The 16,274-nt window shown below is 55.1% G+C and overlaps 9 protein-coding genes across 9 annotated transcripts; 4 read left to right on the top strand and 5 right to left on the bottom strand.

Moving 5' to 3' along the window:
• The first annotated feature begins 411 nt into the window (after positions 1 to 411).
• On the top strand, positions 412 to 1,871 carry B0H64DRAFT_51130 (uncharacterized protein). Its single transcript, XM_062808364.1, has 5 exons — positions 412 to 777; positions 859 to 895; positions 976 to 1,049; positions 1,137 to 1,516; positions 1,585 to 1,871. The coding sequence occupies exons 1-5, from the start codon at positions 628 to 630 to the stop codon at positions 1,814 to 1,816; spliced, it is 873 nt and encodes a 290-aa protein (XP_062654565.1). The 5' UTR covers positions 412 to 627; the 3' UTR covers positions 1,817 to 1,871.
• A 605-nt stretch (positions 1,872 to 2,476) lies between these two features.
• B0H64DRAFT_446850 (major facilitator superfamily MFS_1) lies at positions 2,477 to 2,952 on the bottom strand (the record flags this gene model as incomplete). Its single annotated transcript, XM_062806952.1, has 2 exons — positions 2,477 to 2,746; positions 2,809 to 2,952. The coding sequence occupies 2 exons, from the start codon at positions 2,950 to 2,952 to the stop codon at positions 2,477 to 2,479; spliced, it is 414 nt and encodes a 137-aa protein (XP_062654564.1).
• A 1,033-nt stretch (positions 2,953 to 3,985) lies between these two features.
• On the top strand, positions 3,986 to 5,678 carry B0H64DRAFT_51110 (cytochrome P450). The gene is made up of 5 exons (XM_062808363.1): positions 3,986 to 4,104; positions 4,166 to 4,250; positions 4,328 to 4,396; positions 4,464 to 5,105; positions 5,184 to 5,678. The coding sequence occupies exons 1-5, from the start codon at positions 4,096 to 4,098 to the stop codon at positions 5,600 to 5,602; spliced, it is 1,224 nt and encodes a 407-aa protein (XP_062654563.1). The 5' UTR covers positions 3,986 to 4,095; the 3' UTR covers positions 5,603 to 5,678.
• Positions 5,679 to 5,993: 315 nt separating this feature from the next.
• Positions 5,994 to 7,250, bottom strand: B0H64DRAFT_451719 (uncharacterized protein; the record flags this gene model as incomplete). Its single annotated transcript, XM_062807176.1, has 2 exons — positions 5,994 to 6,610; positions 6,686 to 7,250. 2 exons carry the CDS (start codon positions 7,248 to 7,250, stop codon positions 5,994 to 5,996), a joined length of 1,182 nt encoding a protein of 393 aa, XP_062654562.1.
• Positions 7,251 to 7,903: 653 nt separating this feature from the next.
• Positions 7,904 to 8,411, top strand: B0H64DRAFT_51088 (uncharacterized protein). Its single transcript, XM_062808361.1, has one exon. The coding sequence runs from the start codon at positions 8,033 to 8,035 to the stop codon at positions 8,333 to 8,335; it is 303 nt and encodes a 100-aa protein (XP_062654561.1). The 5' UTR covers positions 7,904 to 8,032; the 3' UTR covers positions 8,336 to 8,411.
• An 897-nt stretch (positions 8,412 to 9,308) lies between these two features.
• B0H64DRAFT_51091 (uncharacterized protein) lies at positions 9,309 to 10,418 on the top strand. The gene has a single exon (XM_062808362.1). The coding sequence runs from the start codon at positions 9,427 to 9,429 to the stop codon at positions 10,198 to 10,200; it is 774 nt and encodes a 257-aa protein (XP_062654560.1). The 5' UTR covers positions 9,309 to 9,426; the 3' UTR covers positions 10,201 to 10,418.
• Positions 10,419 to 11,665: 1,247 nt separating this feature from the next.
• Positions 11,666 to 12,400, bottom strand: B0H64DRAFT_451718 (uncharacterized protein; the record flags this gene model as incomplete). The annotated part of the gene is made up of 3 exons (XM_062807175.1): positions 11,666 to 11,717; positions 11,875 to 12,275; positions 12,332 to 12,400. The coding sequence occupies 3 exons, from the start codon at positions 12,398 to 12,400 to the stop codon at positions 11,666 to 11,668; spliced, it is 522 nt and encodes a 173-aa protein (XP_062654559.1).
• Positions 12,401 to 13,508: 1,108 nt separating this feature from the next.
• On the bottom strand, positions 13,509 to 14,208 carry B0H64DRAFT_378352 (Piwi domain-containing protein; the record flags this gene model as incomplete). Its single annotated transcript, XM_062802579.1, has 2 exons — positions 13,509 to 13,895; positions 13,933 to 14,208. The coding sequence occupies 2 exons, from the start codon at positions 14,206 to 14,208 to the stop codon at positions 13,509 to 13,511; spliced, it is 663 nt and encodes a 220-aa protein (XP_062654558.1).
• Positions 14,209 to 14,364: 156 nt separating this feature from the next.
• B0H64DRAFT_331488 (uncharacterized protein) lies at positions 14,365 to 15,735 on the bottom strand (the record flags this gene model as incomplete). The annotated part of the gene is made up of 1 exon (XM_062801005.1): positions 14,365 to 15,735. The coding sequence occupies one exon, from the start codon at positions 15,733 to 15,735 to the stop codon at positions 14,365 to 14,367; it is 1,371 nt and encodes a 456-aa protein (XP_062654557.1).
• Between the last annotated feature and the right edge of the window lie 539 nt (positions 15,736 to 16,274).

Raw genomic sequence — 16,274 nt, 5'->3', positions numbered from 1 at the left:
TTTGAGTTATTCTTTTATTTATGGGTACCTCTGAGTTAACATTTCCAATTTGCCGAATTTTGGATCTTTTAGCTGGAAAGGGACGTTAGGGACCCTGCTGGTGCGGAGCCACCAGTTTGATTTGCGCACGCACAACGAGATGTACCTTTTGGAAGGACGCACAGTGCTATATTATGTTTTCCGTAGATAAGCTTTTGAACGCAAGCGATCCAGCCGAGCCGCCCACAGCTTCAACAAGGCCAGCTCTGGCGGATGAGACGGTGAAGAAACCGGGTCGATGGATTCAACCGGCGCGTGCCCCGTTTGGCAGAACAGGGGCCCCGGAATCTTCCGCGGCCTCGGGTTGGTGGAAGTCCCTCTTGGGGATGGATTCAGTCCCGCCCGAGTTCGATTGGCTCAAACCAAGGCCCTGTTCCCTCTGGAAACATTCAGTGGGCCTCCCCCAAGTTCGAGTCTCAGACGGTCAGACCTCGGGGTTACGGGACGCAGGGATTAGGTACATGAGCTTCGATTTTCAGGGGGAAGTTGGAACGCGACAAGACAACACCAAGAACCGCGACAACGCAATCGAGAAGCCCTAGACTCGATGAGACCGGTCGCAAATTTCTGCCGCTGCAACAAACCACCATGGCCTGGACCGATGGGGGCCCGCCACTGTTCGCGTTCAGCCTAGTGATGCTGCTGCTATCGACGGTGGCTGTGACACTGCGGTTCGTCTGCCGCGGCTACATTCTGCGTGTCTTGGGGTTAAGCGACTTATTCATACTCCTCACCCTCGTACGTCCATGACCCCGGGCACATGGGACGATCATGACACCGCCACGGCTAATGGCGACGCTAACGTTTGTTGGACCTCAGATCTGCTCGCTTGCCCACGTTTGCATCCTAGGAATTAGTATGCCTTCATTTCCCTCCACGCAACCTCAAATGTCAATTGTTTAGACCAGCGGCTGATTAGGAACTGCCGCCGGACAGTTGTATCCAGGGGGTTAGGTCTCCCCAAAACTATCTTTGAGTTTACTCCGGACGAAAGAGAGTTCTTCTTCAAAGTAAGTTGTGGTGGCCGTCGCTCGGGGTTCCATGTCGCAGAGGCGCCACAGGTATTGAACAGTAGTTAGCTTACTGACGTCTCCTAGATGCGGTGCATGAGTAAATTGGTTGTCAACCTCAGCATTGTAATGACCAAATTGTCCGTTCTGCTTCTCTTCCTCGACATATTCCTGACGGCTTGGCCGCGCAGAGCAACATACGTTATCATCGTCCTGACGGCGCTCTTCGGCGTTTGGATCGCCGTGACCAACATCTTCCCTTGCATCCCGATTGACTCCTCCTGGAAATCGGAGGAACCGGAGCGCAGATGTATGGATATCGGCCAAGGCAAGTCGCTGACCGACGCCGTGGTCAGCTTTGTGCTCGACATGGCCATCTTTTGTCTGCCACTGCCTGTGGTCTGGCCCATGACACTTCCATGGCGCCAGAAAGCTTGGCTGTATTTTGCCTTTGCCTTGGGTTTCTTGTAAGATCCTGTCTCCATTCTCGTACATCAGGGGTTGTCTCTCTCTGGGACATCTAACACCTGTGCAGTGTCTGCGTCGCCTCGGCAATACGCATTGTCTTCGTTATGACCAGCGCCGGAGACCCTAACTCAGGACCCGGTATTCCGTATTGGGTGGCGACTGAGATCAATGTCGCCATCGTCGTGGCCTGCATCCCGACGCTCCGCCTCCTTGTGGTTAAGATCTGCCCTCGCATGTTAGAAACAACAGAGCCGGCCAGCAAAACAAGCAACCGTCGCCGTAGTCCTCAGCCAGAATAAGACCTTCTATGCCTCAAATATGAAGGTTTCGCGACGCATGTTTGATTATAACGGCACAAGTCAGCGTCACATGTGGCTTTCTTCGCCCGCGTCTGCATGACCGGCACTATCATTCTTGTTGACCAGACGTCAACCAGGCAGCAATGGTATGATCGAACCTATGCAGTACGTGTTTACCGCCGGCCAATGGGTAAGGGGTTCGGTTGGCGTCGTAGCTAAAATGGCATTCTAAGAGGTTCTGTACGTAGCATTGTGCCTCGTGCTTTCCTGCTTTAGACACTAACATTTACATAGTGATGGAGGGCAACTCACCAAGCGTTGACCATTCTTCTATGAAATCCACGTGCAACACATGTATAATCATCCTGAGCGAGGCCCCCCTAGGGTTGTTAGGTAGTCGCAGAGGTCTAAATTGGAAGTACGGTCGAGACTCCAAGGCAACTGTCGCATCAACAATGACCATTCACGCCTGCGATCTCGACTACCTAGGTACCAGGCATGCGAGACTCGTCTCTGGGTGATCGCATAGACTAGGTAGGTATCTACCTAGTATCGTGCACGGTGTGCTTCGTCACTCACGATTTGAAGCCATGCTTTCGAACGCGGCCACGAGCGAGATCGCCATGCCTTTAGGGAAATTGCCGGCTATTCAGATAATACTTAACGACACCATCCATGTCTCCACGCCCCGGCACTCGTCAGCGCGCCGGCGATCAGCGGCCCAATAACGGCCGCGACACCCGCACCCAGACCAAAAATGAGCCCCATGAAAGCGCTTCGATCCCTCAATGGCACTAAATCGCGTACAATCATGTTGGCCATCATGTTGATGCCGCCAGCACCTACTCCCAGCACCCCGCGCGCGGCGATCAGCATGGCCCCTGAGGATGCGCCGCCGATCAGGCGGCTGCCGAGGACAAAGAAGCGACGCTCGAGATGAAGATCCAGCGGCGGCCCCAGAGGTCCGAGAGCTGACCAAAGAAGGGTTGCACGGCAGTCTGCGTCAGGAAAAAGATGTTGACGACCCAGACGTAGTCGGGGCAGAGATCAAGCTCGGCTAGAATGGTGAGCAGGGCTGTGGAAAGAGCCGATCCATCGAGCACGCTGATGATGACGGCGAGGATCAGACCCGCCATGATGATCTAGAACCGGCCGACGCGGGGGGGCACCATTCTTGGGCGGTGAAGATGGGATCGCGCCTTCATGGTTTCCGACGGATTATTCCGGCTGTCCTAAGGGTTCGTCAGCGTCTTGGAGCACGGGTTCCACGTCGGTACTGTCGGTGAGCTTACCATCGGTGTCGGGCGGGTTTGTTGGGATCGCGGCTTCCCCTGCCATGGCAATTGTGTTTAAGGTTAAGCCGTTAAGGTGTGGCTGCAGAAGGCGTTTAACTAAGTAGGGGAGAGCTTTGCAACTGTGAGACGCCATCTGTCGCGAACCAGGGGTTTGGCTGCGAGTAACGGATTCATACGACGGACTCGTAGACAGTACCTAGGTACCTCGGTACTTCATGTCACTACCTGAGGTATGTACACGTGCATACACATCCAACACTGCGATCCGAGACCCCTGCCAGCACGGGAACGATGCAGGAAAATCACGACGTGGCGGTTGGCTGAGCCTGCGCTTTTTGACCGGAGAGTAACAGCCGATGCGACCAACAGACCAACAGGCGAGGTGCCTGCTGCCTCAACTCGTCCAACCGCTGGGGGCTTGCATCTGGCCCCCAACTTACTTTCAGCACCGCCAGCTCGCACAGTGTACTGTGTCCGAGCGAGCTGTTGGCTTCGTTTTGTTGGGCCGCGCAATCTCGTCGAGAGCTTAATTACAAAGCTTTCCCCTTTTTCGTTCCTTTGGCCTACCAAATTTCCTCGCACCACGCGCAGGCGGAAAAGAGAAATGACGACAACTCTGATCTTAATTGCTGCTACCCGCGGCAGCATGCCTGCTGGCCACCATCTGGAGGCGGGTCATAAATGTTCCCAAGGTTAACATCACATACTTCGCTTTCGAGGGAGACAATTCGAAAACGAGGTACATCGCTGAAGGTGGGAGCCTTCTTGCCAGGGGCTATGAAAAGGTGCGTCTCGTGACACTGGTTCTGACCATATTAGCACACTTCCTTCTGACAAGACAATCGAAATTAGTATACAAAAAAAGGACAGCCCTTTGCCTTCCGCAACGCATCAGATCCCAGGCGCCCGGTGGCTATCTTGCCGTTGCGCTATCTTGAGGAAGTCAGGAATGCGCCACAGAGCAAACTGAGCTTCCCATTATTCATGGAAAAGGTACTCGAAATCGGCTTATGGATGTGGGCCGCACGGGCTTCTAACCATGATGTTTTGCTAGGCTTCGGTTATCAAAGACATTTGTGGCCCTGAGATGACGGAGGAAGCACAAACCATCGCCAGGATGGACCTGAATAAAGCCCTCAGTTAGTACTACTTATCCCTTCCAACATTAGAAACGGTTATCAGGAGATATGCCGACTGACGACGTACTGTGATAAAGACAAGCTCATTCAACCAATGCAGGAGGTGGTCGCCAAAGCATATGATAAGGAAATGCCGGCATGCTCTGGTAAGTGCCTTGTTTTTCAGCCTCTCTGTTTTTGTGTTGCCCACGGCTGACACAGATCGACTGATAGACTGGACATCAATTAACCCATACCATCTGATCGCACAAAACTTCGCCCGGATTGCGACACGCGTGATGGTTGGACCCGAACTGTGCGAAGGCAGATGGCTCACACTCTCTCGCGACTATATCAATTCCGTCACCAAAGCACCCGGGGTGGTCCGGCACAAGTACCACCCGTGGCTGCGGTGGGTGGCCAAGTACGTCGAGCCATCCGTCCACGCTGTCTTGAAGTACCGGCGAGAGGGCGCTGAACTCCTCCGGCCGGTTCTAGAGGCTCGTATTGCCGAACTAGACAGCACGGCACCACGGACGCTGGGAGGGAAAGAGCGGCATGAGCGGCAGCACGAAGATGCGATACAGTGGCTGCTGGAGGAGTTCAGGGCACGGGGAAAGAAGCCGACACCCGACGCCGTTGCACAGAGTATCTATGTCATCATGACGGCTGCCATTGACAGCACCTCGTCGACCGCATTATGGATGCTGTTTGACTTGCTGGACCACCCTGACGCCATGGCCGAGATCAGAGAGGAGATTCTGCGTGTCAGCGGAGGGTCTGCTGACTTTGCCTGGACGCGCCAGGCCCTGGGAGAGCTGCGGGTGCTGGACAGCTTCATGAGGGAGAGCCTACGCGTCCATTCGTTTACACAAAGTACGTCTTCAACAATATTGTCTAACTTTGGGACGAACTCCTCGCTCTTGGTATGTTTTACTCACTGACACTGCTTAGTAACCGTCGAGCGCATGGCCGCTGTGCCTTTTACATTCAAAGACGGCCTGCATATCCCCAGATTTTCCCAGCTGGCATTCCCCCGCTACCCATACGGGATGGACTCAGATTTGAATCCAGACCCCAAGACATTCTACTACAAGCGCCACCTGAAGAAGCGTACGGGCGAGGACGCGGCCAAGTTCCACTTTGCCTCCGTCTCGGATGACACGCTTGCGTGGGGCACGGGTATGCACGCTTGCCCCGGGAGGTTCCTTGCACAGGAGGCGCTGAAGCTCATATTCCTGCGTCTCGTCTCGCGTTACGACATCAAGCACGACGGCGAGAAGCGCCCGGGGCCGGACCGCATGATGGGGTTGTTCATGGGACCCGATTCTTCTGCGAATATTCTTGTCAAGGAAGTGTCGTCATCTGCCTGAGCGTGGGGCCGTAGGGGATTGCAGGGAAGGTTATCGTTTCCAAATTCGCAGAGATGAGGTTGAGACACACCTGAAGATGCATTCATGTTCAGCCAGGGGTTGCAAGCTCAGGGGTCATGGGTCGGGGGCTCAGGGCCCCATGTATGTACATCTACAGTCCGAAATAAGTAAATACTGGAGATTTCGACAAGCTACTACATATTCCTTGCCAGGTTACCAGTGAGTGCCGAAACAAATGAAACTCCAGGGTTTGTCTGAATGACCATTTATTCGACTGAAAAGACGTCGGCAAAAAAAAAAAAAAGCATGTCGCCTTCAGCCCTGAATTGCCCAACCACACTCGGCACAACTAAGATAGCCCCCACAGATCCGTGTCCACCCCTTTCTCGCCTCACTGGCTCAGCGAACCGTTATTGTCTTGTTGATAAATGACGGCAAACGAGCTCGTCTGCACAATCCCCTTCCCACTACGAGTCTCGGGGTGGGAAGCCTCGAGAGAACCCGCAGCGTTAAAGCTCTCATTCTGCTCCGCAGTGGTATCGTGATTCGGCCAGGTGGCATTCGCAGGGTTGTTGTAATTGCTTGACGTACGGCCGAGGCCGAGGTCCTTTTCTGGCAGGCCGCTGCCCTTGCTCTTGGTGCTGCTGGCGGACCGGGACGAGCCGCCGCTCAGCAGGCTGACGATGGACTGGCCGAGGCGGCTGAACTTGAGGTGAAGCTGGAGCTTCTTCATGGGGCCCAGGGCAGGGATGCAGCCCATGATAATGACTAGGCTCTGCTCGATGCCGCTCGTGATGTAGATGGACGCGCCGTGACCGGTCGTGAGCCCGATCTTGCCCTCCATGACCAGGAGTACAATGGCAATCTTGGTAACGGCGGCTGCTGTGGCGACGAGGGTTGCGGCCATGAGGGCGATGATACCCAGTTTGCGATGCAACGGCATGCACAGCGAGGTTATGAAGATGACGGGGAAGAGGACGAAGGTGAGGTCGGTAATGGCGATGACGACTGTTGTTACCCGTTGCACCATGTCAGTTATTGATCACTTATCCCGTAAGAGAGAGGATGCCATTGGGGACGCACATTGTGATACCAAGCTGGTATACTGCTGAACCCGAAAGTCGATACGCTGGCGGCCGACGATCCGGAAGTCCCATATCGACTCAACAGGCCATTTCTCAGTCCACGATAGCACGACCGAGATTGTGCTGACTATGGCCTGCAGCGTGGTAAAGGATATCAGCAACCACTTAAACCACGGCCTGGCAACGCCAAAAATGCGGATGAGGAGGATGCTGATGGAGATTCTCGCGAGGACGTCGGCCAGCTGCGCCCAGGTGATGCAAGCATGCTGATAGAAGAAGGCGCTGGCCATGGCGTCAGGGGTCATGGTGACTCGCGGTTTCCCGTAGCCGTACCAAACCGAGGTGGTAAGGAAGGCTTGGTAGATGGTGTTGAAGACCACGGCCAAGGCCATAATCCAGTCGTCGGAGAGCCAGGCATTGTTGAAGCGCTTGCGCACGTAGAACCGGAGGCCGACCATGAGGATGGCAAGGGCGGTGAAGGGCCATGTAACGCCATCGACGATGTGGCCGATGCCACGTTCTTGGGCGTCGTTCGCGCCCGGTGATACTTGGCTGCGATCCATGGCTCGCAGAGCTCTAATCTGAGCACGCGAGTGAAGGAGGTTGCTGAGCAAGAGCGGAGTAACAGGCAGGACAGCGGGTTATTGGGAGCCCGTATTATCGGACTGGCGTCGTGGGACGCCCCTGACGGGTTATTAGGTAGCCAGTTTCACCGGCGTTAATATACACTGTACATACTCCGTAGAATGGATTGGCGGCCAGTGAGCAGCCGCCAACAGCCACATGCACGTACGGATATCGGATTCAAGCCCTTGTGGGGCGCAATGACAGTACCTATGTTGTTGGGGGCCATTCGATGTGGGAAATGCATGCCAAGTTGGCGGAACTGCTGCTGGGCCTCACATGCGCATTCTCCTGAAGAGGAGCTCCGTCGGCCCAGTAATAGGGAGCCTGCCGCAGTATATGCGGCCTTCTATGGCGATCAACCTGGAGTAAGGCCTCCCTAGAACCGCCAGGCCGCAAAAGGTTGCCCGGAAAGCAGTCGATCTAATCCCCTTGCCCTACGGTACCACTACAATCTCTAAAGCCACGGCGGCGTCAAATTTGGAAAGTCTCTCTTCGCCCTCCAATGATCTGGAACAAAAGATGAGTTTGCTATGGGATGAAGCACTCCCGCAAGGAAGAAGACAAGGCAGCATTCACAAGACCTCAGATGTTTTCTTCCTCGACGGCGGCAGCCCACTGGGTCTCATCACCATGCAAAGCCTCATCCGGCAGCGACTCGGTGCAGACCTATCGCTTGACCAACCTTTGGGCGCTAGCACCCTTAGGTTAAGGTAGTCAGATGGCAGCATTTGTGGTCGAATCCGGCGACAACAAGTATCAACAGAGCCTAAGAAGTCCAGACTCGGAATTGGATTGGAGCCAAGTGACTTCCATACCATCCGATCTCCTCGAGCTCCTAGCATCCACTACCCACTCTCCTTCTACTGATGTGATCTCCCCGCCACAAGTGGTCGTCCTCGCCGGAGCGACAGGTTTTATCGGCAGAAAGATCCTCAACCAAATAGTTAACGACGCCCGAGTGACGAGGGTATGCTGGGTTGCGGTCCGGCCCCGGACACCATCAAGTCAACCGGACCGCTAACTAGGACCGCTCTTCTCCCATCCAAAAGTGGCTGTTTGCCAAGGCGACCTAGGCACGAAGCACCTCGGTCTGTCTGACGAGCAAGACTCAGAAATCTTCGGTTCGAAAGGCGCAGATGTCATAGTCCACGCGGGCGCCGACGTCTTTTTCCTCAAGACTTACCAAACCCGACGCCGCGCGAATGTTGATTTGACAAAGCAACTCGTCCGGCTTGCGCTTCTCCGGCGCCGGGATCCCCCTTCACTTTGTGTCGACCCAATCCGTGGCCCATATCCGTCCAGGACAACAACAACAACAACAACAACAACAACAACAACAACAACAACAACAACAACAACAAGAACAACAACAACAACAACAACAACAACAACAATGTCTCCGGAACCACTCTGACTCCCCCGGCTAAGCTGTCAGATTTTAAAAGATTGAGATGAATACTACCTACGTGAGGCCGGCACCACGATATGATTTGCAGGTCCGGAACACGACGAGGGAAAGATAAAGAAGGCATGAGCAATAAAATGGCTATAGATGCAATCGAGGGATAAGGCAGCGGGTGGAGAGCGAGAATAACCCTGCTCTATACAATTAGGGGATGATATCATGGTCATGCCAGACGCTGGGGTTGTGGGCTGTGGCGCTGGCTTCTATCCGGGGTCAGAGGCGAGATGCTTGAAAGATAGACATGTGCTATGCCACATTGGGCAAAGGGTTGTACTGGAACTTTTGCTGGTGAGATGTCAGCCTTGGCTTGCGCCACTCTCACTGCCTCGTCGCGAAAGGAAGAGAGTGATTGGATAATTGCAAGCGAGCGATCGTCATATACTCGGACTTCAGGTCAGGTACATATTTAAACCCAACCTCAAGCTCGCAAAGTTGAAGACCAGCAAGCAGTCTCGCAGCACGGGCACTTTCCAAAACCTCGCAACAATATCACGACACCCGGTCAGACGCCATTCTTAACAACTCACCTGAGGTACCTTAATACTTTTCCCTCATCAACCAGAATCTCCACCAACACGAGAACAACACCACCATCGGCATCCACCACCCTACAAACCACCTAGTACAATTACAACCAAACCCCCAAAATGGGCCACTCCCACTCCCAACCCTCCGCCGCCCTGCACCTCCCCCCCTCCCTCACGCACACCGGCCTCCCCCCGCGCATTGCCGCCGCCTACGAAAAGTCCTGGACCAAAATCACCATCCTCCTCAGCGACGCCACCACGCCCAACGCCCCGACGGGCTACGCCATAACCCTCGACCAAGGCTGGTACGGCTCCATGACGATGCGCGCGGGCCCACGCACCGAAGACCCGGCACTCGCCGAGGTGCAGCCGGCGGGGCGGATGCGGCAGGATTTTGCTGTGGGCTTGCCTGCGCTGGGGCCGGATGCGCCGCAGCGGGCGGAGGTGTTGAGGTATGTGGTGGGGTGGAAGAGGGAGATGTACTGGTTTGCGATGGAGGTTGGGAATGGGAATGGGGCGCGGCAGGTGGAGCGGTTTGAGTGGCGGCGGTCGCGGGGCGGGGAGGTGAAGGGGGTTGAGGGCGGGAGTGGGTGGGGATGGAAGTTGGTGCGCATGGGGGCTGGCGAGGCGGGCGCTGCTGCTGCGGAGGGCCATGGTCATGCGGAGGAGGGGGTGGATGGTTTGACGAGTGATGGGAAGGAGGTGGTGGCGGTGTGGGCGAATCCGGGCACGCTGAGCTTGACGAAGTTGGGGCAGTTTGAGTTCAGGGGCAGTGGTGCGACGGGCGAGCTTGGCCTGCTCTGGAGCATCATGGCTGTTATGAGCTGCATGTGCATTTGGCAGAAGACGATGCAGAGCGCCATCACGACAGGCGTTGTGGCCGGTGCCGCTTGAGCTTGTTCAATGAAAAGGGTCAGGGTGGGTACCTTAGGTAGTATGAGGTGAATCAGGTGGGAGCGCTGGATTGCCAGTTAGAGCAACTGTTTGGTGCTTTTTTGGAAGGTGCTAGGGAGGACTTGACTCGTTCAGCGAGCTTCTTTTGTCAGTCTAGGTTAGGAAAGCATGGCGTTTTGGAATGAATGGATCAACACGTTACGATGGATGGCCGGCGTGGCCTACTGGGCACGTAGGGGACAGCATGCACCACAGCGTGGTCGGAGGGAAACATGATACAGTTGGGACTGGAAGCAAAGAACATTGAAAGTAAACTGGGGTGTCGAAGAAGTATAACACTGACCAGGAGTTTCAAACATTACAGCACGATGGCTTCTTGTTGAGAAAGCTGGGCGTGTGCTGGCGAGCTGTGGGCATCAAGTACGTAATTGTTATTTAATTAGGTAACATAGAGACTAGACTGCATGTCATTAATAGTCGGATTCGTGAGAGTGGAATCATACGTGCTATCCGTCCTTGGGTACAAGGTACTTCTAACCTTATCGGATGCGGAACCTGTTGTTTGGATACACCTGGAATCTACAACGTCTTCCACGTTATGCAGCGAAAGAGAGCTGGTGACGACCTACCATCCTCGTAAAAACAGGACAACGCCTAGCCTCTAGATATCCATCCTGATGATTTAGACCGAGAAGAGGAGTGGCAGGGCGAGGAGACCCCCCAGTACAAACGGCCAAGGAGGGGGACCATGCTGCTGGTAAAGGAGACGGGGTATGCCCAACCTATATAGAAACCTTTTGTCACGGGGGCCGACATATTCCTAGTGCGCGATTACCGTTGTTCAAGTAAACCGAATAAGGTCCCACCTTTTCAGTTGTGGTATTAATATGCCATGGTTAGTCGAGCCCATTGTCGCGATACCTTCACAGGGCCTCTTGGGAATTAAAGCACGAGATCGGTACAGGATTTCTTATAGGAAAGAACCGGTCATCCCCAAAGAAAGGAGCTATTGTAACGGGCTAAGAGTTGTGTTGGTCTACGGCCACTCTCGGCTAGAACCAGGACGTCTCCGTTATATGAAGGGATCTGGACACTTGAAGGTTAAGCTTAGACTGTACAGGCTTCTTACTTCTTCTCTTCCTTTCCCAAATTTAGTATACTTGTAGAGTCGTCTATAACCTCTTGCAATATACATGGACGTACCTTATATAAACCAGAGACACACTCCTCATTAGGTGTATTGTGTAGGTGGTCCCTTACATAGGATAGGTATCCTGGTCTACGTGCCCACAATTGGTAGGGAGCCCAGGCTTGCGACACAATCGCATCAAATCAATCTTTGTTACTCTCTACGTTCCGCATCTCTATTCCCGCATTTCTATTCCTGTATTCCTATTCCCGCATTTCCATTCCCACATTCCAATTCCCTTAGCATTCAATAGAGTGTTGCCAGAACAGCTCCGACCTAGTTGTGCGCTCCCATAGCGCGCTTGAGTGCCTCATGTAGAGAACGAGAACTAGATGTACCACGTTAGTCGATTCCAAATTGTAATAAGAAGCGTGTATGTAACCCCACAATGTCATATACAATATCAAATGCGGAGAAAATAGCATGGGAGAAAACAAGCAAAGAAAGAAAACAAACGATGACTGAATCAGAGGAAAGACACATACCTCTCTGCGGCCTTTTCCCATGCATTCGCGTGTTCTGCCGAAGCCTGCCCCGCGCTCATCCAGTCTCGACCCGTCATATAAGGGTCGCTCTCTGTCTGCTTCAAATCCTTCATGTAGGCCGCCTTGGCCTTAACTTCTGCGTCAATCGCTGCTTTGTACTTGTTCAATGCATCCTCAATAGCAGGTGCCTGACGCGCCCTGTTGTCCGCCTCTCCGTTGAGCTTGGCTACACGCTCCTTGGGCATGAAGGAGTTGTGCCGGACCGCAGTGCTTGTGTTGGATCTGCTGGGCTGCGGTCTGGCCGCTGCGGTGTTCGTCGTGGATGACGACGTCGTGGGGCGATTAGGCGCTGTGTGGCCGCTTGTCTCTCCTGCCTTCTGGGTTCCCTGTCCGGCTTGTTGCTGGAGATCAAATCAGCTACCTGGTCTATAAACATGGGATGGGGAGTCGGGCTTACTCTATTTGCAGAGCCGTTCGCAGCGGCGCCGGAGCCCTGCCGGGGGATCGGGGTAACACGAGTAAGCATGTTAAGAGATGATAATATTTAATATCACGGGATTTATGCAAGAATTTGGGACAAAGACGGCGGAAGGCGTAGGAGATAAGACCTGTTAAAGAAGCCTAAGGAGGGGTAAGCAACGCGTAGATATGATTCCGATACTGATATATAAACGGTGAATGATGAATCTGACCAGCGGATCAGGGAAAGTAATAGGTAAACTGACCTAAGCGGGAGAGGACGCGGAGTAAGCACTGTTGATCCGCTTCTAGTACGTGCGATGGGAGGATGTGGGCTTTGTTACTTTAGGATGAGAGAAGACGACTTGAAAGGGTGATGTCAGAAGGAGTCTTATAAGTCTGCAAAAGCTAGGTAGCCGTTCTCGAGAAGCTCCTACACAGCCTGCTGTGTTGGTCCGTTGGATGGCCCGATAATCAGGCCGCGGATCAATGCTGTGACTCCCAGGCTGCTCCTAACGACATCCAGGACCCAGGAAGCGATCCTATGACTGTTGGGTCATTAATCTCGCATTTGTGTCTTGACAACCGGAGTGAGAGGCACGGGCGGTGCGGCGCGGCGCCTTGATGGCTGGGGTCTTGTTGAGGCGTCCACCCAACTGAAACAACTCCTTCTGGCGTAGTTCTTAGGTACCTACAGGTACCTAGATAGGTAGGCAGCCAACGCTTCAAACTGAAACAAGCCAAACCCGACGATTCCGAAAGGTTAAAATACCCAGTAAATTCTATAACAAGCGCTACTTAATTATGTCCGACTCCGCTCAACCGCCCAACCCCCACCCTCAAATATAAAACATCGACCCCCTCAACCTTCCCGCAACCCGACTCTCCCCCACCGGCATCCCCGCCGCCACATAACACCTCGCCCGATCACAAACCCTGTCCGCTAGCCTCGCGGGGGTACACACCCCCGTCGAGCGCGTCGACCTGCCCAGCGCAGACGACAATGCATGCGTAAACGCTTCGAGCACATCCGCGGCATTGGTGAACAGCGGCGTCGTCGTAGGCCTGCCCCGGGGCAAGGCAAACGTATCGCAGAAGAACTCGTCCACGACCACGACATAGTGGGCTGGGCGCGCCGTGCCCTGAATGGCCTCGTGCGCCTGCAGGTAGAACTCTCAGAGGAACGGGCTGGTGATGGAGCGGTCGACGACGGTGCCGGGCAGGGTGTTGCCGTTCCGGTCGGCCTGGCTCGCGTCGCTGCGGCTGGGGTAGAAGCGTGTGTGGTGGCGCTTGCCGAGGACGATGACGGCGATCTTGGGGAGAGCCTGGTTGCGGCTGCCGTATTTGGCTGTGCACACATCGCGGATCCCTTGGTACTCGCTGCGCACGACATGGTTGTATTGGCCTTCGGCCACGCCGTCGCGGTAGATGATGAGGACCGAAGGGTCTTTGTTGTTGAGTCCCTTGGCGTAGCGGTCGAGGTGAGGTTGAAGGAGAGTGCGGAAGGAGTGTGGTTCCGTAACGTCTTTTTTGTTTTTGCCGCTCCTGGAACGCGATGGTCGCTGGCCAGTTAGCGAGGTGCTCGTCGGCGTTGGAGACCATGCTGATGATGCTGGGAGAGACGTTCCCTCTGCCTAAACCGGGAGGAGAGTTCGTGACGTCAAGGCCGAGAGCCATGGCCCCCCAACTGGAAAAGATCTGAGAGGTAGGGAACCACATTTTGTGGTTGACGCCTCCTTGCTTGAGGTTGGCCTTGAGTAAGATGTTGTCGAAAAACTGTGCGTCGACCCGAGCCGTGCACTTGCTTGCAACCGTCGATTCCAGCAGGCAAACCGGATGGATCCCGCCCTGAATGTCCGATGCAGTTTTCGTCATGCTGTAACTCTACTCCATCGGGAATCTAAGCTAAGCTTTTCCGTCATCAAGCAACATGGAAAGAACGTGGAACCATTCCGATGACAGAAGGTAGATATATTCCTACGCAAGTAGAAAACATGTTAAATTTCCCTTCCGGGTTCTTGTTTTTTCTTCCTAGTTGATCCACCCCTTCGGTCCGCCCCAAGTTCCTTTCACCATGGACTTATAATACACCCAGGGAAAGAAGTCCTTCTTGAGATGGTAAAAGGCCCGGTTAGGTGTCGCTTGGTCCAAGCCAACCTTGCTGAAGGTCTCCTGAGGCACGCCGCCGTACTTGAACTCGGCCAACATGACCTTTCCATACTCGGTGAGCAGCGGGCAGGAGGTATACCCATCATACCCCGGCTGTGACTCGCCGCCCTCCATCGCCCTGACAAGATTCCCGACCAGCACTGGCGCCTCGGCCGTAACCGCTGCCGCAGTCTTGGACGTCGGCAGGCTGCTGGCATCACCAGCCGACCACACGTTCGCGAACTTCTTGTGCCTCAGCGTAGCATCGTCCACGTCCACAAACCCGGCCTCGTTCGCCAGCGGGCTGTTCTTCACAAACGCGTGCGGGCCCATCTTGGGGACGACATGCATCAGGTCGAAAGGCCTCCTAACCTTCTCCTTCCCGTCGGGGCGCGCAAACACAGCCGTGTTACCATCAACCTCGACCAGGTCATGCCCAAACAACCCCTCAACCCCCCGCTCCTGGCGCAGGACCTCGAGCGCGGCGTTGTACTTGGGCACACCAAACATGACGGGCAAACCCGTGGCGAAGGCAATCTTGACGGGTGAGGCGTCGTCGTTCGCCCGATACAGCCCCGCGCGCTTCCAGTGGTCGAGCGCCAGCCACATGACCTTCTGTGGCGCCCCCGCGCACTTGATCACCCCCGCCGGCTGCGTGAAGATGGCCTGCCCGGAGCGCAGCCGCTGCACGGTCGGGAAGACCTTGCCGACCGTGTCGAAGGTGTAAATGGACGACACGTTGGAATCGGTGTTGGACACCGCCTCCGGCAGGCCCTTGATGTTGGCTAGGTCGACTTTGATGCCGGGTGCGACGACCAGTTGGTCGTAGGTTAGCTTGGAGCCGTTGCCGAGCGTGACGGTGTTGTCCTCGGGGGCGAAGGTGGCTAGGAAGTCGGGGTAGAGTTTGAGCTTGGGGTCGACGAGGGATTGGAGGGGGCGCTTGAGTTCGTGCTTGTCCTTGAGCCCGCCGCCGACGAGTGTCCAGCCGGGTTGGTAGTGGTGCCATTCCGCTGGGTCGACGATGGCGATGTCATCTTGTGAGAACTTCCCGGTGCGTAAGAGCTGGTGGCTAATTGTGAGGCCGGCTGACCCGCCACCGACGACGACAACCTTGTGATTGCGAGCTGGGCTGACCGGGGAGGAAGAGACCGAGGCGAAGGTCCTGTATGCGGTTGAAGTTTGATGACCGAATGTTTTCTTGACAGACGCCGCAGCGTTAGCTGTTTGCCTTGTGAGAAGCCGGCTGGGACCCATTATGGCGATGGGCATTGGGCGAAAAGGGAGGCGTGGCTGTGACTGAGAGCCGCCGTGATGAGTTCCTGCCGTGGTGGTGATATCAAAAAACGACAAAGGGCTGAAACTAGGGCATTGGTCAGCAAGCGAGCCGTGCGTGAGCACGCCATGCGCTAATTTCTGGAACGGCCGGTTGATTTGCCACCTAGGCAGTGGACCCCGACGGTTCAGCTGCTCGCCGAGTCGCGGAATCGGAAGCTCTCCGTGGCGCCACCATCGCATGACACAGACAACCCGGCTCACCACGAGGGAAACTAACCCGTCCTCGGCCTCACCCGAGACAAGCCGGCCCTATCAAGCTGGGAATCCACTCATGGAAACTTCTCTTCAACGGTAATCGTCGAGATCTTGACTTCACCCGGCCGGCTCTCGGTGCGGGTATCGGCGCGGGTGCCGGCAGTAACCCCTGACTCCGGTCCGGGCCGGGACGGGGACTTGCCATGTGGATCCCCGGGATGCCGAACGAACTTCAAATATTCATCAGCATGTCGTGGACCACT

The sequence above is a fragment of the Chaetomium fimeti genome, assembly GCF_033439085.1.
Source record: "Chaetomium fimeti strain CBS 168.71 chromosome Unknown B0H64scaffold_11, whole genome shotgun sequence".
Lineage (NCBI taxonomy): Eukaryota > Fungi > Ascomycota > Sordariomycetes > Sordariales > Chaetomiaceae > Chaetomium > Chaetomium fimeti.
Note: the sequence above shows the minus strand (reverse complement) of the source record. Positions and strands in the feature narration are given on the sequence as shown.

Coding starts and splice junctions, on each gene's coding strand:
- B0H64DRAFT_51130 (XM_062808364.1), top strand. CDS start 628: ATGGCCTGGACCGATGGGGGCCCGCCACTGTTCGCGTTCAGCCTAGTG. Junction 896..975: donor CGTTTGCATCCTAGGAATTA/GTATGCCTTCAT, acceptor GCCGCCGGACAG/TTGTATCCAGGGGGTTAGGT. Junction 1,517..1,584: donor GCCTTTGCCTTGGGTTTCTT/GTAAGATCCTGT, acceptor ACACCTGTGCAG/TGTCTGCGTCGCCTCGGCAA.
- B0H64DRAFT_51091 (XM_062808362.1), top strand. CDS start 9,427: ATGGGCCACTCCCACTCCCAACCCTCCGCCGCCCTGCACCTCCCCCCC.
- B0H64DRAFT_51110 (XM_062808363.1), top strand. Junction 4,251..4,327: donor GGACCTGAATAAAGCCCTCA/GTTAGTACTACT, acceptor ACTGTGATAAAG/ACAAGCTCATTCAACCAATG. Junction 4,397..4,463: donor GGAAATGCCGGCATGCTCTG/GTAAGTGCCTTG, acceptor ATCGACTGATAG/ACTGGACATCAATTAACCCA.
- B0H64DRAFT_51088 (XM_062808361.1), top strand. CDS start 8,033: ATGGCAGCATTTGTGGTCGAATCCGGCGACAACAAGTATCAACAGAGC.